Below are 26,659 nucleotides of genomic sequence, written 5' to 3'. Positions count from 1 at the left end.
CAGGTACAGCCCAGTCGATGATTATAGCTTGAGTAGATGTGTTCAAATCGGGACTATGTCTAAAATTTGTTCCTATTGCAAGGCCTTGAAATTCAATGGTGAAACAATGGGAATGTGTTGCGCCTCAGGAAAAGTTAAACTTGCTCAACTGGCTGCACCACCAGAGCCATTGAAGACTTTGCTTACTGGAACGACGTCAGAATCTAAGCGTTTTTTTATATCACAGATCAGAAAATATAACTCATGTTTCCAAATGACGTCGTTTGGTGCCCAAATCGAAAATCCAGATCAATTTATGCCTACTTTCAAAGTAAAAGGGCAAATTTATCATAGAGCAGGGTCCCTTCTACCATTCTCAGGCGAGAATCATAAATTTTACAACTGTACTTCATCAGTGATATAAATTCTGAATTGAATGCACGTTGCGAAATTTCTCCCGACGTTGAAAGGACAATCGTTTCCCAATTGCAACATCTTTTCCACGAAAATAATAATTTAGTGCGTCTGTTCAAAACAGCCATCGATTTGATGCCTACTGATACGCATTAAATTGTTATTTCTGATGACAAAACGCCTCCTGGCCAACATGTGCGTAGATACAATGCTCCAACTATCGACGAAGTGGCAATCGTTATGGTTGGTGATCAGTTTTTACCTCGAGATATTATTCTTCATAAGCGAAATGCTCAGTTGGTAAGAATTGCTAAAACTCATCGATGCTACGATGCCCTGCAATATCCTATCATTTTTTAGGATGGAGCCGACGGCTATCACTTTAATATTAAATTGTTAAATCCAGCCACAAACAAAGAAATGAATAAGAAATGCAGCGCAATGCATTATTATTCCTATAGACTAATGATTCGGCAGGATGAAGACAATTATATTTTAAAATGTCGTCAATTGTTTCACCAATACATCGTTGATATGTATGCAAAAATTGAATCAGAACGTTTGCTATTTATCCGTCTGAATCAGACCAAGCTCCGCTCTGAACAATAAATTCATTTGCGAGATGCAGTTGTAAATGACGGTAATACCACAAACGTTGGAAGATTAACGATTTTACCTTCGTCATATGCTGGCAGTCCCGGTCATATGCATGAATATGCTCAAGATGCTATTGCGTATGTTCGTCTCTATGGTCGTCCAGATTTATTTATTACATTTACATGTAATCAATCTTGGGACGAGATACAGCAGCTTTTACTTCAAGGAAAATCGGCGGTTCATAGACATGCCATTACGGCCCGTGTCTTCCGGCAAAAGTTGAAATCACTGATAAACTACATAGTTGTTTGTTTGTGTGTCTGTCTGTCTGTCCGCATATGACGTCTGAATTATTTCATCATATACCAATTCAAAAACGAATGTATTCAAGCCGAAGTAGCTGAGTTGGTAAAGCGTTATGTTCCAGGTTCAAGGTCCGAGAGGTTTCAGGTTCGAACCTTGGTTTTAGCATTAATACAAAAGAAGAAAAAAAATTAAAAAAGGTAAAAACTACAAAAAAACTAAAAAGAAAATACTAAAAAACACTAAAAAAGCTAAAAAACTAAAAAAAACTAAAAAAAGGTAAAAACTAAAAACTAAAAAAGAAAAAAAACTAAAAAAAGGTGAAAACTAAAAAAAAACTAAAAAAGAAAAAAAAACTAAAAAAAGAAAAAAAAAACTGAAAAATAAAGGAGAAAAAGAAAACTAAAAAAAAATAAAAATAAAAAATGGGACACCAGGACACAAATGACGACAGGGACGTGTGTGTCGACTGACGTCATGTTTGTCGACTATAAATGACGACTGGGACACAGGGACACAACTACAACGGGGACGCCGGTGGGCACAGGGGGGATATATAAATGACGATGGGGACACAGGGAATGTTTGATTAGCAATCATGATCAACAAAGCTCAATGGCAATCATTAGAATAACGAGGCATAGATCTGAATACGGACTGTTTTTCCCGCGGACAATTATACGTTGCATGTTCAAGAGTCGGTAAACCTGACAATCTATTTATATGTACAGACAATGGGACAGCGAAGAATGCTGTATATTCGCAAGTTTTACGTAGTTAGAAACATATATATATATATATATATATATATATATATATATATATATATATATATATATATATATATATATATATATATATATATATATATATATATATATATATATATATATATATATATATATATATATATATATATATATATATATATATATATATATATATATATATATATATATATATATATATATACGTACAAACTTCATCCATGGAACTTGTATATATATATATATATATATATATATATATATATATATATATATATATATATATATATATATATATATATATATATATATATATATATATATATATATATATATATATATATATATATATATATATATATATATATATATATATATATATGTACAAACTTCATCCATGGATCTTGTCGTATCCATCTCATCCTTTCTTCGCATTATAGCCCTAGAAAGAGGGATTGAACCACAATTTTCGTAAAGCCTACTGCTTGAGATATGACCAGTCAGTAGGGTACCCAAAACGATCCGTAGGCAATTTCTCTGGAAAACATTTAGCATACCCCCATCCGTTATTCGGAGAGCCTCAGCTTCAGAACCATACTTGACCACTGTCATCGCTGTAGCTTCCAATATTCTAATCTTAGTTCACAGACTTATCTTGTTGTTCTTCCGAAGTTTTTTCAACTATGACAAAACACCCTGGGCGTTTGTTACTCCACTTTAGAACAGAACAGATTGCTATTGTTCATATTTTAACACGCAATCTGTTCTATTCTTTGCTATTCTCTATCAACAGCGGTATGCTAGGCTTTATCGATGGAGCTTGTCCTAGCAATCTCAACCTTTCTCTCATTGAAATACTAGAAAGTGGGATGAGAACCAGATTTTTCATAGAACTTGTCGTTTGACATACGGTCAGTCAAACCGGTACTTGAACTATTCGTAGACAATAGAAAAATTTCACAAATTTTCCTCTAGCTTACGAAGCCATCGACTTCCTTAAGTTCTGACTACATTACCAGTGAGGGACGGTAAAGAAAAAGAGACCAATCTTCATAACAGTGACAATCTGAAGAATCAACAATATTGCTGCGGTAGGTCTGACCAGCCACTCAACAGGTTTAGCAAAAGAACTTAAGCTTAATGGTTGCCACACAATAACAGATCCATACTTTTGAGGGTCTTTACACCAGTTTCTGAGGGAAAATGAAGGTTATTACTACTATTACTACTAACAACTCAACGCAACACGAAGCCACCTGAGGCCAACACAGCTAAGCAGGCTCCTCCTCCATCCCAACCTATTCAAAGCCTCCCTCTTTATACCTTCTCAGGAAGATCCCATTTCCTTTAAATCTTTCTTTATGACATCCTCACATCCCAGACGAGGACGATCTGCTTTCCATTTAGCCCTAGAAGGATATCCGAAAAGGATAATCTTCGGCAATCTGTTATCCTTCATCTGCAGAACGTGCCCTAGTCATCACAACCTTTCTTTCATTATAGCCTTAGAAAAAGGGATTGAACCACATTTTTCGTAGAGCCTATTTTTTGAAATACGGTCAGTCAGCCGGGTACCCAGAACAATCCATAGGCTGTTTCTCTGGAAAACATCTAGCAAATCTTCATCTTCTTTTTGGAGCGCCCAAGCTTCAGAGCCATATTTGAGCACTGCCATCACTGTAGCTTCCAAAATTCGAATCTTGGTTTTCAGAACTTTCTTCCTATTCTTCCAAACTTTTTTTTTTTAATGTGATAAAACATCCTCAGCCTTGGCTATTCTACTTTTAATATCTTCACTGCTCTAACCGTGTTTACTAATATTACTACCAAGGTAACTGAAGCGACCCACCTGATCAATCTTTTCGTTACCTAACGTCACCTTTCCATCTTCACTTATTCCTAGCCTTACTGACATAGTCTTCTTAAGATTAGTTTTCAAAATTATTCTTGCACCCTGAACTCGCAAAAGCTCTAAAAGTTCATTCATGTTGCTCAAACTTTCATCTAGGATGCTTAAATCATCAGCATAATCCAAGTCCAGGAGATTTTTTCCTCCCCATTGGATTACGTGGTCTCCCATTGCCTTTCCTGTGCTCCTTAAGATAAAGTTAATCAAAATTATCTGAACTTTTTAGTTATAAAATGAGCAATTAGTATTCTATTATTAATACCTTCCCAGCCTAAACAAGACTTAGCAGCATCCTTATTCATCAAGAGCCCTACTCCCTGTCTATATACCCCACCCTTCTTTCCTTAGTAACAAATCCTACATCACCTAATTTCATGCTTCCTACCCCTGGGATATGAGTTTCTGAAACTTCTAATAGGTCCAGTTCAAATCGTCTGAATTCGTCAGTTAAAATGTTAATACGATAGTCATTGTTTAACGTCGTGACATTCCAAATTCCGATTTTCATGTTCTTGTCATTGAAATTATTTTGGGCTCAGGAAAACCAATGATCCCAGATACCAGTGCAGGACGGGGATTAATATATCTTTTCCGGTCTACACCGAAGTGGCTAACATTTATCTTATGTGGCAAGATTGCTGGTGAAGAATTCTTATCTATTAACTAACGATCCTAACGAAACTTATCCTAACGATCAAACCCCCTATTTGTCAGGAAGAGTGACAAACCCTTAGTTACAGATGGTACAACAACTCTTGAAGTAGAAAAAAAAAGAAAGACATTAAATTATTAGACATTAAAGACATTATATTATTAAATTTTTTTTAGAGTGGAAAAGGCAAATACTACTTTTCTAGATTATTTCTCTTTCCAGATTATTTCTCTTTATTTTATCTCTTTATTTTTAACTCTTTATTTTTTTATCTTTATTTATTTTATCTCTTTATTATAGATTATTTCTCTTTACATAAGCACAAAAAAATATATAATAAAAGGTAAAACCATAAATGTTCATCAAATAAAAGTTACAGAAACATATAATCTCCTTTTCGTTTTTGAATGTAAAGAAATAACAAATTTAAGAAATTTTTCGGGGAAAATTTAATTGCTGGAAAGTAATTGGACAAGAATAATGAGAAAGAAGGATCCTTAGGGAGATTTCTGAGTTTACGAATGAGCCGTACAACTGTATTCTTTAGGATATGGTTTATAGTTTTATTCTTTAGGATATATAATAATGTACTGTATTTGCGAATTTATGGTTTTTATATTAAGTTCTGTCGCCTGTTGCCTTTTCTCTCTCATTTTATCACTCCCCTTTTTAGTTTTTGTACATACAAGCTATTATTATTTTTATTACAAGAATAAACGAATGGTAACGGCTTATATTATTATATATACTATTATATATAATAGTATAATATATACTATTATTATATATTGTTATTATTATTAAATGATTATTATTATAAGAATAAATATGGTACGTCTTACTCTGATGTCATTCTCTTTACTGAGTTAGTAACGACCTTCCTTGAATCCTCATTCCAAATAAGTTCAGGATTCTGAGTTTCACTATCAAACAGCATCTGCGGTTGGGTAGACGACTCTCTGAAAGCATCCACTATTGCAGGGGGGAGGAATTTTAGTAAAACAGTGCGGATCCGAGGACCGACTAGCCTATCGGACATGATTCGATTCAAATTTTCTGCTGCCTGACTTCTTATATGTTCGTTAGAATCAGATTTGAAGGAAGAACAGAAAATCTGAAGGAGGTAAACAAGGCAACCTGAAACATAAATGGACATAACAAAAATACGTCATTTAAGGGGCATAAGAAACGTCAGTTTGACGATTTAAATATTCGGAACATATAAGTTTCATCAAGTTTAGTCTTAGCCATCAAGAGTTGAAAGTCTGAAAAAAATTGCCTTATTTTTGAAAAAGGGGGAAACACACCCTAGAAGTTTTAGAATCTTAATGAAAATCACACCATCAGATTCAGCGTATCAGACTGTAGAGTTTTCATGCTCCTATCTGCAAAAATGTGGAATTTCGTATTTTTTAGCCAGAAGAAAAATCACAGATGCGTGTTTATTTGTTTTTTTTTTTTCCAGGAGTGATCGTATCGACCCAGTGGCCCTAGAATATCACAAAAGGGGTCATTCTAATGGAAATTATGAGCTCTACTGCCCTTTTTAAATAACCAAAAAATTGGTGGGTAACTAGACCCCTCCCACGCTCATTTTTTCCCCAAAGTCAACGGATCAAACGTGGGAGGATCTTTCCATGGAGGAATCTATCATGGGAGAATGGGATTTCCATGAAACGGGCGCTGGATATTCTAGCATGATTTAGAACAACAATGAGAAATTAATAAAAAACAAGTTTTTTCAACTGAAGGTAAGGAGCAATATTTAAACTTAAAAATGAACAGAAATTATTACGTATATGAGGGGGTTCGTCCCTTCCTCAAAATCTCACTCTTTACACTAAAGTATTTTCAGTAATTTCAAAAGAGCTATTTATTCTAATTAACGGCCTTTGTGATTCAGGGGTCATTCTTAAAAAGCTGGAACAGAATTCAAACTTTAGTGAAAAGAGCGAGGTATTGACAAGGGGACGAACCCCCTCAAATACATAATAAAAATACGAATATAGAAGATAATTTCGTAAACCACATTGGCCAGCCATAGCATAAAGAAAGAAAACGACAAAAAATGGGGGTTTTCAAGGCCAAACAAAAATACTAAAGAAAACAAAGAAAGCGAATATTTTGATAGAACAGCCGCCTCTCTTCTTCAGCGCGAACAAAATAATATAATCAAGGAAAGAGCAAAAACCAAAAAAAAAAAAAACGCGGAAAGTACAACAAAACCAATTAAAAACCAATGAAAAAAACGGCAAAACATTGAAGATAAATATAATTCAATAAAAGATCAAAAATTATAAGAATTAAAATCAAACACGTAACAACAATTAAGTGGGTTATTCACCAATTTCCGCGATTTGCCCAAAATCCAAATTAATATGAACTGCCATTGGCGGATATTGTTCGTTAGTATCCGCCGATGGCAGTTCATATTTGTTTATAATCGCGATAATCATCCCAATAAGAAGGTAAAAACAATAGGAAAGGTAGTATTCTGAACTTGGCTGTTAGTGCTGAAACCGAAGAATATATTCAAATTCTTCCAGATGAGAGAGTATGTTTCATGGGGATGTTGGCATTGGACACTTATCGGCATCAGACAAATTAACCTCTTCTGTCCCTAGCTAGCGTATATATTCCTGACTAGGAACCAGGGACATGTCTGGAATATCATCCAAAAGAGAAAGGACCAATAAGAATAGCTATGAATACATTCAAACGAAAAGAAGCCTTTTTAGGAAAAACCATCCTTAGATTACTAAAATGTCGGCTAGTAGGTTAATAACATCACTAGAACTGCTTTGCAGTTCTAGTGAATGCAGCCTGCTTTCCCGTGATTGACAGCACTGTTCAGAAAACGACAGTGCATACCTTTGGGTATTAAAGAATATTTTTTACTTTTGTTCAGTCAATTCTTCGGGGCACCAGATGGTTACAGCACAGCCAACAATCTCATATTATCGGGCACCAACTAGTAAGAATTACTTACGGTTAAGGTCAAGAATAGCAGTTCTTCATAAGGAGATATCGTAGAACAAAAAGAGAGACATTTTTAGGCTTCTAAGTTTATGATTATTTTTATAGTTTTGTTCGTGGTTTTGGCAGTTCATCCCCGTCCCCCCTCTACGGATCTCATATAGCCCTAGGCTACACAATGAAAACTAACCAAAAAAGACGGAGTTCTTACTTCGTTTTTCTTAGCGCAGCAGCATTTTGTAGAAGATGTGTTTTAGTTTTGAATGTGAAGAAGACGAATATATATTTAAATATATATATATATATATATATATATATATATATATATATATATATATATACATGTAAAATATAATATATATATATATATAAAAAATATATATATATATATATATATATATATATATATATATATATATATATATATAATATATATATATATATATATATATATATATATATATATATATATATATATATATATATATATATATATATATATATATATATATATTTATATTTTATATATATGCAAGTTTCATGTTTTTTCATGTTTTCATGAAACAACTTTTTTATTTTTTTTTTATTTTTTTTTTAGAGTTGGAAGAATTTAATTATTAGTAGAACACGAAATAAAATATATTCTAACTCAAAAAATAGTAACACTAAATCATTATTTTATAATGCTAAGATAAAACAAGTAATTGCTAATCTACAGAATGAATTTGTAATTGTGCCGGTGGATAAAGCTAATAATAATTTTGCCATAATTTGTCAGAAGCTGTATTGTGATATCTTAAAAAGGGAGTTATGCACAACTAATGTTTACGAAAAGGTAAATTTTAGAGGATGAGAATTTAATTGAAAAGGCTGAAGAAATACTTTTTAAAAGTTTTAATATTAAAATAAATGACAATAATAAAAAGTTCCCTTTCCTATATTGGACTGTAAAATTTCATAAGAATCCCCCTAAACCACGGTTTATTGCTGGAGCAGCTAAATGTCCAACCCGCATTGCTGCTACTGACCTCCCTTTAATTTTAAAGGAAATTATAAATAAACTTAAAACCTATTGTTCTGGTATTAAAAATTTTTCGAATTTTAATCCATATTGGAGTGTTAATAATTCACTGCAGGTGAAAGATTCTTTAACAATGGTTTCAGCTAAAAGAATTGAGTCTTTCGATTTTGCGACGATGTATACTAATTTATCACTTAATGTAGTGTTACATAATTTAAAAACGGTTATCAAAAAATCTTTCCTCTGATCTAGTAAGAGGTTCTTAAAAATAGACATTTATAATAAAAAAGCTATATGGACAAATTGCTTTAAGACTACAGTTAACTTGAGATGTTACAGCTTGGATATGATTTTTGATTTATTAGAATTTGTTAACTATAATAGTTTATATAAGATTTAATGGTAATTTGTACAAGCAAATCGTGGGAATTCCCATGGGGGGGGGGGGTAGAATGCCAGCCCATTTATAGCTGACTTGTTTTTAAGTCAACTAGAATATAGTTATATGATGGATAAGAATAATCCAAATAATTTAAAACATGTTTTGTCAAATAATAAAAGATATTTAGATGATATTTTGGTCTTAAATTGTAAGGATTTCATTGATATTTCTAAAAATATATATCCATCAGAGCTTACTCTTGAACCTAGTCATGGCACTGGTCTTGAAGATCATTTCTAAGATTTAAATATTAATATTTCTGATAATAATAAATTAAGTTTTAAAATGTATAATAAAACGGATGATTTCGATTTTGAAGTGATTAATTTCCCATTCCCTGAAAGTAATATACACTCAAATATCACATATTCGGCGTTTTTCTCACAGTTACTTCGATATGCAAGGATTTATAGTAATTATATCGATTTTAAAAATAGATGTAAAATATTAAGCCAAAAATTGATATTAAGAGGTTTTTCTGCAAATAAATTAACTTGGCAATTTAAAAAATTTAGTTTCTATATTAATTACTAAAGTAGGAAAACAGTCTTCCTTTCCCCTTCTGATTTTTTTTTTCTTTTTTTTCATGGTGTATGTTTATTTCTGTGTTTGTGTTGTTGCATTGGTGATTTCTTGTTTCATTATATAATATGCAACAAGCATCAATATATCATATTCCCCAATTTTTTCTCATTTTTATCTGTTTTGAACCAGTTTTTTGTCAACTATTACACAAGTTTTTTCCACACAGCCTACAGCTATATGAGACCCACAGAAGGAAATTGGGGACTAATTATCAAAACAAGTACAATTCCATGCAAATGAACATAAAAGGTCCCTCTTTTTGCTCTAGGATGTGTCCTTCTGAAGAGCTGCTATTTTTAACCTTTAACGCTATTTATTTATTAATTCTTAGCTCAGTCCAGCTGATCTCATCCAGTTTCTGTTCAGAGAAGCTGCACTTCTTTTTACCCAAACTGCATCTCTAGCATCTGTATATTTGGGATATGTAATAAAAATAACCGGTAGCTATAGTAGAAAAGTTTTGAGAATAATATCTTCTTCGTCTTCTTTTCTTTGCGTAACAGAGGAAGGTACTGCGGAGGCAAAGAAATGTCGACTGAAAGACAAGAATTTGAATCTATTTAAAGACAAGACTTTTGATATATGAGACAATCATTGATTTTGTACTTCTATATGGCTGCAAGACGTGGCACACTGAGGGCAGGGGATATCCATGCCTTAAACTTGTTCGGTCATTACTACCTAAGACCATCATGCCTTACCCTTGGATATACAGTAGCGCCGAAATTTAAACAACCTACCACCAAAGCAACATGTTACTCAACTATCTACCCGAATATAGTGCCTGAAGAGCTTGTGTCCCCAGATAAGTATAGGTAAGTATACGTACTGAAATAGCAAATGAATGAATGAACAAATTTTATTTCTGGCTAAAAGACACACTTCACTAGTGCAGTAATATATATAAAAAGGATAAAAAAAGAAAGAAAAGAAAAACGCAAAAAACACAAGAAACAGACTCTAATATCGCAAAACATCCCGCAATTCATTTCATGCTAAACTTCTACTGAACTTCTCTAATCTTTTCTGCACAATGGTGAACGGGTCGCGTATGTTACAGTGGCTACTAATCACTCTCTTATTTTTCAACGGAGGTAGGCACAAGAGAAATTTGATGAATTGGAAAAAGCAAGAACACGCTGTACACTTATCTGATAAAAGGGCCAGAAATAGAGAGGGCGCTGTTACACGTAGTGTAGCCAACATCTCAAACAGCTGGGCTCAAATTCGTCGACTCTTTGAAGCTTTCGAAGAAAGAGGTTTTCTAGAATTTCCTAGCAAAGTCATCTACTAACAAAGTGCGCATCGACTTCACGTCAAAACCAGTAAGTAGCCCAATATATCCTACACTAGATAAAGGTTTTATCGTCTTGTCAACTAGTTTTGTACTTGGGCCAGGATTACTTTTTTAGGGGTAGAAACAAGAAATTCAATTTTAGCCTCATTGAAATGAAGACCGATTTTCTCACATGAGCCTTTAATCGGACAAAGATCCTGTTCAAAACGAGAGAAAGAACGGCTCAAATTCAAAACACTACTACTATTGTTACTAACGACTCAGCTACACACGCTCCTCCTCTGCCTTAATCTATTCAAAGCCTATCTCTTCACACCTTCCTAAGAAGTCCCCATTTTTCATGAATTTTTCCTTACGACATTCTCCCACCCCATTTGGGGACGACCTGCTTTCTGTTTGATCCTCGACGGTTGGCCAACGAGGATGATCTTTGGAAATCTGTCATCCTTCATCCGCAGAACATGTCCTAGCCATGTCATCTTTTTCTCGTTATAGCCCTAGAGAGCTAGATTGAATCACATTCTTCGTACCCCTTACTGTTTGAAACACGGTTAGTCAGTCGGGTGCCTGAAACAATCCGTAGGCAATTCGTCTAGAAATCATATAGCAAATCTACCTCCGTTTTTTTAGCACCCACGCTTCAGAACCATACTTGACCACTGCCATCACTGTAGCTTCCAATATTCCAATCTTGATTCAAAGACTCTAACATAAATTCAAAATATAATCGGCATAATTCAATAAAGACAAATATTTTAGAGAATTTCTAGCTAGTAAATAATTTATTTTTTTCCGGTTTCCCTTGGAGTTGATGTTTCTGGATTGACTTGGATATTTAATTGAGTTGGTGAAATCTGGTGCTACCCCTGAATAGCTTGTCATTTTTGGAGATTATTTAGGTGGGCGACTCAGTTTTTCTAGATTTTGTTTATATTTTTTTGTGTTGGTATTTTTTTCTCCCCTGTTCTTTCTCGGCCATGGAGCTTTATGGGGGAGATTGTCTAGAAGTAGCTTTTTGTCTGTGAAACATATTTTTAAATAAAGAACTCAGACCTTAGACAATGATTCAGAAAACTAGGTGAAACCACTTGCTGAGCTTTAACTACACTGTTGTAGTATAAAGATTGTGAAGAGATAGTTCCTTGATGGATCCCTTTTTGAATTGGGATAACTGTAGAGGAAATTATTGCCCCACTCTGTAAACTAGTCATAATCCTTACTTTTACTTCTTAGCACCAATTACGGAAAGTAAGAATTATCGACTTAGGAAGATCAGAATTACATGGGCTCAAAAATAGATGGCTCTGAAGACCAGAGTCAAACACTCAACTTACATCTAAAGCCGCAACAACAATAGACTCTCCACACTCCAGGAGGATATCACAAATGTAGTGATACACATAAACCTTACTAACGCCCTTTTCCAACCCAAACTGGTGGCTTGGTGTGTCACACACTTGATTTACCTTGACAATAGCCAACATTTCAAAAATTTTACAAATGACTAGATCTACAGCAAAAAAGTAATGATGCAAACACAAAATGAATCAGGTATTAGATCAAATGAAAGAGCCAAACAGTGTCGGACATGCTCCCAAACTCGCAGCAGCTTGTCACACTAACTACATGAAGTCGGCGAGGCTGTACTTGCAGCAAATGAACAGACTGAACATGCAAGGCCAACACCTTTCCAGTCTTTCGAAAAAGGCTTGCACATAGTGAGAAGATCGGACATATCTTCTCACAGTGGTTTATCTACAGATTTGGTCATAGAACAAGAACTGATGAGAAGTCTGAAAACGGCAAAAGGACTGACTAGAGGTACAGCATTTTCTAGCTCTGGTTCATTTGGCTTTCACGACGTACCCGAGTCATCAAACGATGAAGGATAGGATTTCCCTACCATTCCCTCAAGAATTTTTTTCCTACTTCCACTGCTTTGTCAGCGTTCACATTTTCTCCAATAGTCATACAAATAGCAAAGCTTCAAAGCGATAGCGGATCACCGTCGAAAGGAGACGACTGCTCAACAAAGTAATAGCTATTTGTGCGTCTTTGCAGTCCTTCTGCTGCCTTGAAATACCACACTTTTTGTATTGGTCTGAAGAGATTGGTTTTATTCGTACTTTAAAGTGATCAGTTTCTAATGCAAGTGAATCCTTGTTCTACATATGGGAGGTCGGGGTGAGAAGATCGAACGGATTTTTAACCGGTAAATCTACAGATTTTGTCATAGAAAAGAAACTGATGAGAAGCTTGAAAACGGCAACCAGATCGATCACAAAAGTCATACGAAACATCCGTCAGTTCTTGCATAAGAAGATTAACTAGAGTACAGGCTGGATGTTAGCCTCTGAAATATCTGTACTTCCGTCGTCAAGCAACTTTAAGAAATCGATAGTATTGGGGAAAATCTTAGTCTGGCTTGCAACTGAGTCTTAGAGAGGGGCGCTTTGCTTCACAGGATTCCCAGGATTCACAGGATTCCTTCTGAAGAAAGACACACAATCAGAGATCTTGGACTGATACTGGAACTGCGTTTCTCCCAAATATCCATACACCATCATTGTCTTTGTTGGCTAAAACATTGCTGCTTCGATAAAAGATATGACTCAAGAAGGGGGAAGGGTTGGTTGCTCTCAAGTCACTTTGACTTTTAAAAAGGGCACTATAACTTCCGATTTCAAATCTAATAAGCCCCATCCGAAGTTTATACGACCGCCCATTCCATAAAAGCCTTATAGACTGACATATCATAACTTACAACCCTACCCCCAGGGCGCTGTAGAGTTGTTTCATCCCTAGAGACATTATTATATGTTCTTTAAACTATTTTTAACAAAATTAGTATATAATAATTTCAATCAGATGCGCTTGGTGAAAAGAGGGGTTGTCAAGGAGGGGAGGGGCTAAATGCCCTCCACCATTTTTGACACTTAAAAAGGATCTAAAATTTCCAATTTCCAACCAAATGAGATCCTCTTCTAAAGCTAAATAACCTTCCTAAATGCCTCGCGGTATAGCTTACAACCCTCGTCCCTTTGCTCTGGTGGTTTGTATCAACCCCAAAAGCCTTGTTATATGATCTTCGGATTATTTCGTATAAAATGACTCCCTCAAAGTTTCTTATTCGATGTTTTTCGGGAAAAGGTGACGTTCTTTGAACTATTTTCAACAGAATTACTATATAATAATTTCAACCAGATGCGTTTGGTGAAAAGTAGGGTCGTCGGGGAGGGGCTAAATGCCCTCCATCATTCTGACACTTAAAAAGGGTCTAGACTTTCCAATTTCCAAGGAAATGAGCCTCTTCTAAAGCTAAACAACCATCTTAAATGCACCACGGTATAACTTACAACCCTCGCCCCGACGCTCTGGTTGTTTGTATCAACCCCAAAAGCCTTGTTATAGGGCTTTTGGACTATTTTGAATAAAATGACTACTTCAAAATTTTTTATTCGATAACTGCCTTCTCATCACTTTGACTCTTTTGCCCTGAGAGCTGTGGAGGATAGGGTGTCTTCCTGAGATATAATTTCCGGACTTTTCAAGTGCAATGAAAAAAATTGTCTATCTCCGAATTTTGATTAGGTGTCTTCGGGGAAATGATGAGCGTGAGGGGGTCGGGAGTGATCACTCTCAATTCAATTTGACTCTTAATACGACACTATAACATTCAATTTCAAATAAAAAGAGCCCCATCTGAAGTTTATGCGACCATCCATTCCATAAAAACCTTATATGACCCCAGGCCGTGACTTACAACCCTGAACCCAGGGTACTGGGGGGCTGCGTCAACCCTAGAGGTATCGTTTTAGTTCTTTGGACGATTTTGAGCAAAATTGCTATCTCACAATTTTAATCAGATTCGTTTGGTGAAGAGGGTTTTCAGAAGGTGGGCGGGGAGGCTGGCTGCTCTCCATCACTTTTGACTCTTAAAAAGGAAGTATAAATTCGAATTTTTAACCAATGAGCCACCTCTAAAGTTTATACAGCCATCCCTTACATAAAAACCTTAAAAACTCCCTGGGCATACCTTACGCCCATTTACTCCCTGGGCACCTTTGCCCATAATCCCAGAGCCCTTGCGCACAATTTGAATAAAATAGGTATCTCAAAATTTCTATTACATGCATTTCGGGACAATACGACGCGTGTGTGTGTGGGTGGGGTGGGGGGGTGGTAGCTACCCTCCGATCACTTTAACTCTTAAAAAAGCACTAAAATGTTCTCATTACCAATCTAATGAGCCCCCTCTGAAATTTATTTGACCACGCTTTCTATAAAAACCTTATATACCCCAAGGGCATAACTTACAGCCCTTGCGCTGAGGGCTATGTGATTTTTATTCTCTAAGACATAATTTCTGGAAAAATGGAGAGCTTTAGGGGACGGGGTGATGTCATCCTCAAAGACATAATTTCCAGACCTTTAAACTACGTTAAACAAAATGGCTACATCAAAACATTGATCGGAAGCGATTGGGGAAATGATGAAAGCTGAGAGGGGGGCATTCGCTCACTGATTACATTTGACTATTAATGAGGGCACTACCCCTCTCAGTTTCCAATCAAATGACCCCTTTTTGAAGGCTCATTTGATTGGAAGTTAAAGTGAGTTAAAGTGATCGGAGCTACCCTCCAATCACTTTAACTTTTAAAAAAGCACTAAAACTTATCATTACAAATCCAATGAGCCCCCTCCGAAATTTATTTGACCACGCTTTCTATAAAAACCTTATATGCCCAAAGGGCATAACTTACAGCCCTTACGCTGAGGGCTATGTGATTTTTATTCTCTAAAACATAATTTCTGGAAACAATGGAGAGCTTTAGGGGGGGGGGGGTGATGTCACCCTCAATGACATAATTTCCAGACCTTTCAACTACGCTAAACAAAATGGCTACATCAAAACATTGATCGGAAGCGATTGGGGAAATGATGAAAGTTGAGAGAGGAGCATTCGCCCTCTGATTACATTTGACTATTAATGAGGGCACTACCCCTCTCAGTTTCCAATCAAATGAGCCCTTTTTGAAGTTTCTACGACAACACTTTCTATAAAACCTTATATACCCCCAAGGCATAAATTACAACCTTTGCCCTTAAGGAATGTTGTGGGGGGGTTCATTCTCAAAGACATAACTGTCAACTGTCCGGAACTGTCAACTACTTTCAACAAAATTACTATCTCAAAGTTTCGATTGAATGTGTTTGGGGAAATGGTGGGCGTCAGAGGGGGGGGGGGGTAGTTGCTCTCCAATCACTTTTGACTATAGAAAAGGGCACTAGCCCTTTCAATTTCTAGTCAAACGAGCCCTTTTTAAAGTTTCAACGACAAAACTTTCTACAAAAACCTTATATACCCCGAGAGCATAACTTAAAACCCTTTTCATGAAGGCTGTGGGGGAGGGGGGTTGTCATCCTCAAAGACATAATTCCCAGACCTTTCAACTTCGTTAGACAGAATGGCTGTATCAAAATGTTGATTGGAAGTGTTTGGGGAAATGACGGGTATGGGGAGGATAAAATGACTATATCAAAGTGTTGATAGGAATTGTTTGGGGGAAATGATAGGAGGAGGGGGCATTCACCCTCCGATCACTTTCGACTATTAATAAGGGCACTAGCCCTCTCAATTTCTAATCAAATGAGCCCTTTTGAAGTTTCTACGACAACAGTTTCTACAAAAATCATATATGCCCCCGGGGGATAAATTACAACCTTGGCCCTTCAGAACTGTGGGGGGGGGGGTCATCAGCAAAGACATAATCTTCAAACCTTTCAACTACGTTTAACAAAACTGGTACTAAAAAAAATTTGATTGGATGTGTTTGAGGAAATGGTGGGCGTGGGAGGGGGTCTAGTTGCCCTCCAATAAATTTCTACTGTTAACAAGAGCTAAGGGCTCATATGGCACTTGTGACGAGGTCGGAATAGCCAAGAGTTCGTATGGCAAGAGCTCTAGCAAAATTCTAAGAATTAATAGATTGATTTAAAAGGAAAATCAGAGGGTTAATGCCGGTCGGGGTTTAAAATAAGAGCTCTGAGACACGAGGTCCTTCTAAATATTAAATTTCATTAAGATCCGATCACCCATTCACAAGTTAAACATACCTCCTTTTTTTCAATTTTTACTCTCCCTCCAGCCCCCAAAGATGGTCAAATTGGGGAAAACGACTGTTATCAAGTTAATTTGTGCAGGACCCTTACACGCCTACCAATTTTCATCGTCCTAGCGCGTCCTGAAGCACCGATTGGCCAAAACATTGGAAATCCCCCTAACTCCCCCAAAGAGAGCGGATCCACTCCTATTATGTCAATCATGTATCTAGAACTCGTGCTTATTCTTCCCATCCAGTTTCATCCCGATCTCTCACCTCTAAGCGTTTTCCAAGATTTCTGTTTCCCCCCTCCAACCCCTAATGTCCCTGGATCCGATTCGAATTGAAAATCGAGCATCTGAGACATAATATCTTTCTATATATCAAGTTTCATTAAGATCCGATCACCCATTCGTAAGACAAAGATACCTCAATTTTCACATTTTCCAAGATTTACGGTTTCTCCCTCCAACTGCCGCCAATGTTATCGGATCTGATCGGGATTTAAAATAAGACCTCTGAGGCACAAGATCCTTCTAAATATCAAATTTCATTAAGATCTGATGACCCGTTCGTAAGTAACAAACACCTAATTTTTCATAATTTTCCAAATTCCCCGCCACTCCCCCAAAGAAAATGGATCTGGCCCAGTTATGTTAGTCACGTATCTTGGACTTGTGCTGATTCTTCCCACCAAGTTTCATCCTGATCTCTCTACTCTAAGCGTTTTCAAAGATTTCCGGTCCACCCCCCAGACTCCCCCCAAAGACACTGGATCCGGTCCGGATTTTAAAAAAGAGATTTGAGTTACCGGGTCCTTCTAGGTATGAAATTTCATTAAGATCCGATTTCTCCTTCGTAAGTTAAAAATAGCTCGTTTTTACTAATTTTTAAGAATTAACCCCCCCCCCCCAACTCCCCCAAAGAGAGCGGATCTGTTAGAGTTATGTCAATCACGTATCTAAAACTTGTGCTTATTTTTCCCACCAGGTTGCATCCCGATCTCTCCACTCTAAGCGTTTTCCGAGATTTTAGGTTTCCCCCTCCAACTACCCCCAATGTCACCGGATCCGGTCAGGATTTAAAATAAGAGCTCTGAGAAACGATATCTTTCTAAATATCAAATTTCATTAAGATCCGATCATCCGTTCATAAGTTAAAAACACCTCATGTTTTTTTATTTTTCCGAATTAACCATCCCATAACTTGGTAAATACCAAGTGCCATAAAAAAGCCGCTAGCCCTCACAATTTCCAATCAAATGAGCCCTTTTTGACAACAACACCGTTTCTACAACAAAACCTTCTATATATACCTTATATGCCCCCAGGACATAACTTACAACCCTTGCCCTGAGAGCTGTGGGGGGATGCTATCCTCAAGGACATAATTTCCAAATCTTTCAAGTGTGTTAAACACAATGGCTATTTAAAAAATTTTATTGAATGTGTTTGGGGGTATTGTAGGGGTGGGAGGGGGGTTAATTGCCCTCTCAATTTCCAGTCGATTGAGCCCTTTTTTAAGTTTCTGTGACAGCTCCTTCGATACAAGGTTTTGTCTGAACAAAAAATAAATAATTTATTGTGCCAACATCGTTCTTTACTTAGGCAGCGCTATTGCACAGCCTTTAACTAGAAGTCCAATTTCTTTGTGTATGAATTCAACTTCGCGTAATGTTGCTCTCATACCTATATCAACGTTTGACTAACGGGCAGGAGGGGGGGAGGCACTGAGCGTCCCCCTAATGACAATGAGCATCCAAAACAAAAATCAAGTGCATTCTCGTTATCTACGTAACAGATTTACATATTACCGACTTACTATACGTGCAAAATTAAGTTGTTTTTAAAAGTCATCGTTTTAGGAGAAAAGACGAAAAACGGTCAATTTCCCCTTGTTCGATTTTGGCAGTTTTTATGTTGTAGATAATTCTTTTCCAGTTTGGATAGTACCAAAATCAAAAATATTGTAATTTATTTAAGGTTAAACCTTGGAATGACTGTACTACAAGTAATTTGCTACAGACAAAGAGGTCACAATTGGTTTTCTGCTAGCATTGTAATGATCACTGAAAGAAAAAGATAAGACTCCTACTTTCAATCCTTTCCTTTACAAGTCAAAATAAGATAATTAAATTGACATTATCAATACAATATACTGTTGATAAGAACTGATATACTAACAAAAGCTCTTATGGCACTTGTGACGAGGTCGGAAAAGCGAAGAGCCAAAAGCCTTCAGCCCCCTAGACGGTCGAATCGGGGAAAACGACTGTTATCAAGTCAATTTGTGCAGGTCCTTAAAACGCTTACCAATTTTCATTGTCCTAGCACGTCCAGAAGCACCAAACTCGCCAAAGCACTGGACCCCCCACCAACTCCCCCAAAGAGAGCTGATCCGGTCCGGTTATGTCAATCACGCATCTAGAGCTTGTGCTTATTCTCCAACTTACTAAAGCACTAGAAATCCCTCTAACTCCGCCAAAGAGATCGGAATGGTCCGATTACGCCAATAACGTATCTAGAACTTGTTCTTATTCTGCCCATCAAGTTTCATCCCGATCTCTCCAATCTAAGCGTTTTCCAAGATTTCCGGTTTCCAAGATTTCCGTTCCCCCCTCCACCCCCGAATTATCCCCGGATCCGATCCGAATTGAAAACGGAGCATCTGGGACATGATATCTTTCTATATATCAAGTTTCATTAAGATCCTATCAGCGACTATTTCTAATTTAATCTGGTCTGGTCCCTGACACACCTGCCAACTTTCATCGTCCTAGCTTATCTAGAAGTGCCCAAACTAGCAAAGCCGGGACCAGACAGACAGACAGACAGAAATTGCGATCGCTAGATGTCACTTGGTAAATACCAAGTGCCATAAAAACCTAACAAATTATATATAAAAATGCAGACCTTCTCAACTCAAAAAAGATGGAGGCCAAACCCCACTACAAACAAAGGGGTCACAATTGGTGTTTTACTACCATTGCAATGAACAAAAAAAAAGATAAAATACCACTATTTTCTCAGTTGCATTTGAGTTCTAAATCACTACAAGGGAAAAAAACTGCTACTCTTAACACTTACCTTTTGAAAATGCTTCTTTTACGAGTCCAGTATTAACCATTAATCCAAATAATACTCCTAAAACCAAATCCAAAGTATCCGTTGCGTCTAATAGAAGAAGAAGAAGAGATCCCAAGACTTCAGACTGAATCAGGTCATCAACACATTGCTTAGTGCCGGATATAAACTGTATTATTAAAAGGCTCTTCATAACAATTCCAGGTTTATTTGTTAAAAGTAATAGAGAGAATAATAACTTGAAATGGCCAACACACATGATTTCAACCCCTAGAAGATAAAAAAACGAAGATTACTAAGAGATAGTAAAATAGAACCAAATTTCACTTTCTGTAAACACAGCTCAATCGTGAAAGTGAACCCTAGAAAATTTATTAACCAAGAAAACAAATTTTAATATAATTTTTCCCACAAGCGAGGGTGGGCGCGGGGGGAGGGAGAAGAGTAAACCAGCACTATGATTAATGGAATAATAGCTGGAAACGGTCGAAAAAAGGGATCAAAAGTCATATGTAACTAGACGATAAATTGGGATTATAATTTTGACAAGAAGTCATATCTTCCATCTATTGCATGGCAGCTGATAAAAATAGAAAATGTGAAATGTAAAAATTGTTTTACTAGCCTTTGTTTTTTATTTAATCAAAAACTGTTTTTGGGCATGTTGGAATTGAACTCAATCCAAACAGATATTGTTAGCAGATGCCAGCACCCAAAACTGGGTATCATTTTTCAATATACTCAAGCTAGTACAAAAACACTGGCCAGGGAAAGAAATTAAGATCTATCTTTTCAATATTCTGGAAAAATCGTTGATAACATTTAGTTCTAACTACAATAAGTATTTATTAAAATGCCTTCGTGATGACTCAAAATGTGGTAGGCGAAACTAGCACTTAGCCCTTTTCATGACAAATTACATCATATAAGATGATTCAGCGGCCAACCTGAACAGAAAAAAGGCAAAGGAGATTAAAAGAATATTAAGCGTAGTTTTTTATTTTAATGCAGAGACAATGAAAAATTATTTGGTTTCTCGTATACTTACTTATATGCAGGGGTGTCACTGGGGTTTACTTTCAATTGGGAGTGTGTCCTCTAGATTTTCCCCTCCTTAGGTTTTTTTTTGCACCCCTGGATTTTAGGAAAAAACTTCTTTTGGGGAGAGAATATTTTTATTAAAAGTACCTTTTTTGTTATTTTCATTGAAAGAATGGAGAAACTAGGGGAGGGGGGAGCAGGGGGGGGGCATTTGCTCTCTGATTCCCCAATGTTCAGCCCATAGGTTCTTTTATGCCAAGCAAAATTGTATTTAAAATATCATTGTTTTCATAGACACAACTCGTTTGTAAGATTTAGGGCGAAATTTAGTCAAAGTTATTTCCATTGGAGCACATTTTTGTTTCAATCTAAGAAATACAGCTCAAATTATGGGAAGCTCCCTGCGAACCTTCTACTTTTTCCATAGGCTTTAGATTAACGAATCTATGACCAGCTTTTCCCTTTTTTGCACATACGAGTACTTTGGCATCATAAATCCAGCAAAAAGAGATCATGATACCTAAAGCTCCATTTTTAACTATTTCTACGACTAGGAAACTGATACATTCAGAAAAAAAGTCATTACCTAGCATCTTAAACACCAAATAAAATAAATTTCAACCGATAGAGCAGGTTGAATGCAATATCTTATTCCAAGTTAAAATATTTAAAGTTCTTTATTTATTATTCCAAGTTTGACAAAACAGATAATAATATGTAATATTATTACATATAATAATACATATAATAACATATAATGACATATAATACATATAATAACATATAATACATATAATAACATATAATAATAACATATAATTGCATATAATAATATAATAATATAATCTGGAAGGAAATATTTATTAATAAAACCCATAATCAACAATTATTATTGAAATAATCATACCCAATTGTAATTTATACTATAAAAACAAAACGAATAATTCGATTATAACTATATAACGAGACCTTGGATATAAGAAAAAAGGAATCAATTCAATTTATAAAGCGTAATGAACGTAATATCTTAATCTGAGTTTTACAGAAAACGTAACATAATAACTTTTAAATTAAGAAAAAAAGAATGATAATTTGTAACATAATAGTTAATCAAATAAAAAATAGATAATAATTAATTTGTATCTAACAATATAATTATAGAAGGAATAAGAAAATTATAATCATAAAAAAAAAATTGGGAATGCGAAAAATAAATTGAAATACAATCGATAAGGCATTATTAAACAAAATCAGTGCTTAGAGTATCCCAAAATTTTTGGCATTCCCCCAAAAAAGTGATTTCTGCAAAAGCTTTTGAGAATTACTGTTCATACACACACAAAAGTAGGAACGAAACATAAAAAAAAAAAAAATTCGTTAAGGTTAATTTTCGGATCAACGTTGGAAAGTCAAATTTTCATTCGTGGAAATTCAGGCAATCACAAAAATTTCTAAATAGTGGAAGCATTGAATGTAATATCCCAAACCAAGTTTGATAGCGTCACAAACGCCCTCGTCAAAAACACCCTTATCACAAATGTCACATGACGCCAAATGACAATTTCACAAATGACAATGTCAAAAACCACCTTTTGAGCTACCACAGCAGACATAAATGTTATTACTTAGTTTATTTTACAAATTTTTTATGGGATTTCTTCAACTCGGATGAATAAGACGTTTTACTTTTGGGCATTTGGTTTTGTAGTAATAATACATTCTTAGCTATTAATTTTTACTTCTAAGTAATAACTTATTATTAACTAATTAATTAATAAATAATATTAATTTAATAACACTTACGAAAAAATCATAGACAAGACTTACCAGGGTAAGCTTTGATTAGATTTCCTAGAGCTTCCAGAACGGCTTCAAGATCATCAAACTTGGCCTGGATAGATGAGTTTTGCACAGGTAGGGAATGTTTGGAGTGCAGATATTGAACCTGAGATCCAATGAAAGACAAAAGATTTTGCGCAAACTCTTTGGGATTCTAATGGAAAAAAGAATAATTCTTCAAAAAGAAAACAAACAATATAAAAATAAATGTTAACCCAAGTACTATAATGTATTCTAGCAAGAGATCAGAAACAATAAAGTAACAGTTATATCTGCCTGAATTTCAACGCATGTCTATATTCCTTTATTTTTGGGACGTTAGACCACAAAATTTGTGTTCCTTTCGATAAAAAAAATATTTCTTTCTGTTTTAATTTAAATGAATTCTTAAGTGTGGAACTATGAATTCCTAACAGAACTTGTAATAGCAATAGCATAAAAGCATTTGAACTTATTTTGCAAAAACTTTAATGTCTGATACAACCTGAAAAAAGTATCGAAAGAAATTATGTCAGAGACTGGTCCTAAATACCAAAATTTTTTTCTAAATTTCGAATTTCCGAATACTTTTGAGAAAATGGCAATAATTTTAGAAGGAAAGTTAAATTATACAAGAGAAACTTAAAAAAAAAACATGAAGTTATTTCACTCTCATAAGATTACTCTACGTAAGAGTTTCGTAAACAAATAAACATCCTCTTTAGCACAGGTTTCCATCTTTTTGTCATTACTTTTTGTCATTACATCTTTTTGTCATTACTTTTTGTCATTACATCTTTTTGTCGTAATTTGAGATTCTTCTTGTGAATCAGGATCAACTGCAATAACAAAATGGAGTTTGTGGCAATGACTAAAAAGACAAAAAAAAGAAACAAATATCATAAGGTAACCAGTTCTATTTTTTTTGCCTTCCGAACGATTTCTCTACAGATATAAAAAAAACGTGTTGACAAATGATGGATTTTAAACAGCAGTTTATTTTTATCCAAAACATTTTGTTACGACAGTTTTGTTAACAAGCAAATAAAAAAGCAGTCTTGTTAACAACAATGTGTTGTAACAGCAGTTTATAAATAATAAAAAAATAAATAAAATTTATATATAAATATATATTTATATATTTATATATATTATAAATTATTTATTATAAATTATTTATATATTATAAATTATTTATATATTTATATTTATATATAAATAAATAAAAAATCGTATTAGCAACGGAAGGACTTACAACAGCGATTTATTTCGTTTAACAAAAGGTTCTTGAACCCTTTGTTAAGTTTTGTTAACAACATAAGTTTTGTTAACAAACAAAAAGGACACAACGGTTTCGCTGACAACAGGTTTTTAAAAGAACAGTTTATAAATATAAAAAAAATAAAATCGTATTAGCAACTCGAGAATTTACAACAGCAGTTTATTTTATTTAACAAAAGTTTTCTAAAATAGTTTTATTCATAAAAAAAGGCTTTGTTAGCAAAAGAATAACTAACAACCGTGTTATTAACAACAATGCTACGAAGAAAGAGCTAAAGGAAAAATATAAAAGGAAGACAGCTGATATAATGGAAAACGACGAAGATAGTGAATAAGAAGAAGAGAACACAAATATGCGGCCTCGTAGCCAATTTAAACTAGGAATCACAGCAAGGGAGATGAAAAGAAATAAAAACGGACAGTTTAAGAAAAGCGAATAAAATGAGAAAGAATATGGAAAGCTGGAACGCATCAAAAATACGGAAACTATGCTGAATAGCATTACACAGGTGCTAGAGGTGGACGAGTAAGTGGATAATATATTGGTGAACATGATAGAGGCAGAAATGAATGCGTCAACATCATCTAGTGACTCATAAAAAGAGAAAAAAACGAGAGCCCATGAGGAAGAGGAGAATGAAAAGAAAATAGAATCGGATCCAAAAAACTTAGAAGTTCAAATGTAGATGGACTGAAGCAAAGAAAGAGACAGCAGCTTTTAAGAGACTTTCTGCTGATGGAAAGTATAGAATTAGCTCTTATACAAGAAAGTGATACTGATAATTTAAGAAGCGTAGAACCAGAGTTCAGATACTTAACAAACACTTGTAATAGCGCGGTGTAGCAGTGGTATATAAACAACAGTTAGAGCCCAAAAATGTCAGAATCGACGAAGAAGGAAGAATTATTAGTTGAGTGATAAATGGAAGAACATATATCAATGTTTATGCGCCATCCAGATCCCAAAATAGGAAAAACAGAGAGCAATTTTTCCGGCAAGATATTGCAGCATTTATCCCCAAAACTTCTGTAAATTCATTATACTCGACGATTTTAGCTGTGCAACAAGTAAGAAAGATGCCATAGCCCGAGAAGAGAATATTTGCAGAGCATTGGTTGAGGTGATAAATGGAGTAGAATTGTTAGATTCATGGGAGGAATTTAAGAAGATAAACAGTTTTACAAGAATAAACTGGGTAGGAAAATATGGAGGTGGATCAAGACTTGAACAGACTTTAGTAAAACAGTTCAAAATAGGGATGATACCTTTTTATTGACAGTGAATAGATATAAAATTATTTAACTGGATATTTCGAACACATATACAGTGTTCATCATCAGCAGTGAAACAGTTTTACTGCTGATGATGAACACTGTATATGTGTTCGAAATATCCAGTTAAATAATTTTATATCTATTCACTGTCAATAAAAAGGTATCATCCCTATTTTGAACTGTTTTACTTTCGTCATGGAAAGGCAGTGTGGTCTTCGAAGTTATCTATGAACAGACTTTACGCATCAAATGTACTCATACAAAGTGTGGCAAACATAGAACACAAGATAGCGTCTTTCATGGATCACAATGCAGTATTAGTGGCAAACAAAAACGAAAAAATGCAAGAAACAAGAAAGAAACCTACATGGAAAATGAATACTGCAGTCCTTAGAAGTGACGAATGTAAGACAAAAATAGAGAAGATATGGAAATCGATAAAGGAAATACATTCCAAGCTGCTACCCGAATACTGGAAACAGACGAAGAAGTCCAGAATTACGCAAGAGGTACCGACAATTTCACTAGAATTATCAAAAACTGGCGATGAGCATCTGAAATATCTTTATAGAATGGTTTATGAACTAAAGAGATAAAAAAAGGGAAAAATCAAAATAAGGAGCACATCGAGACTCTACTCGAAATAAGAGAAATAGAAAAAAAAGAAGGCAGAAGTCTATAGTATAACAGCAAAATGCGAAGTTTCGTCATTGTCTTTTAACTCTTAAAAAGAGTTAAAAAGAAGAATGGGGAAACAGCTGAGAAAATGGCAGATATCCTAGAAGAAGTGAAATCCTTCTACAATAATGTGACAAGAGAGACAGGAGAAGAAAAAGAGAGAGTGGACGAATTCTTTCGGAAGATTGAATATAATCAAGTGACAAAGAAAGAAAATGATATACTAACGGCTAAATTAACAAAAGAAGGAATAAAGAAAACTATACTGAAGACGGATAACAATAAAACACCAGGACTTGACGGAATACATTACGAATTTTATAAAAGACATGTTGAAGAAATCGTAGAAAATCTGAAAGATGTGTTTAATGAATCACTAAATAAGTGTTTAGGAATGACAAAATTAATACCGGAAAAAAGGGGTAGCCTTGAAGACC

The 26,659-nt window shown here is 35.0% G+C and overlaps 1 protein-coding gene across 1 annotated transcript in view; it reads right to left on the bottom strand.

Moving 5' to 3' along the window:
• LOC136028322 (dnaJ homolog subfamily C member 13-like) overlaps positions 1 to 26,659 on the bottom strand; it is a 227,470-nt gene that overhangs the window by 17,989 nt on the left and 182,822 nt on the right. Inside the window, exons 28-30 of the mRNA XM_065706093.1 lie at positions 22,998 to 23,163; positions 20,133 to 20,399; positions 5,464 to 5,758 (exon numbers count right to left, since the gene is read on the bottom strand). Coding sequence (XP_065562165.1) covers positions 5,464 to 5,758; positions 20,133 to 20,399; positions 22,998 to 23,163 — 728 coding nt within the window. The remainder of the gene's footprint in view (positions 1 to 5,463; positions 5,759 to 20,132; positions 20,400 to 22,997; positions 23,164 to 26,659) is intronic.

Source organism: Artemia franciscana, chromosome 6, assembly GCF_032884065.1.
Source record: "Artemia franciscana chromosome 6, ASM3288406v1, whole genome shotgun sequence".
NCBI classification, from domain to species: domain Eukaryota; kingdom Metazoa; phylum Arthropoda; class Branchiopoda; order Anostraca; family Artemiidae; genus Artemia; species Artemia franciscana.
This window is presented reverse-complemented; position numbering and strand designations above follow the sequence as displayed.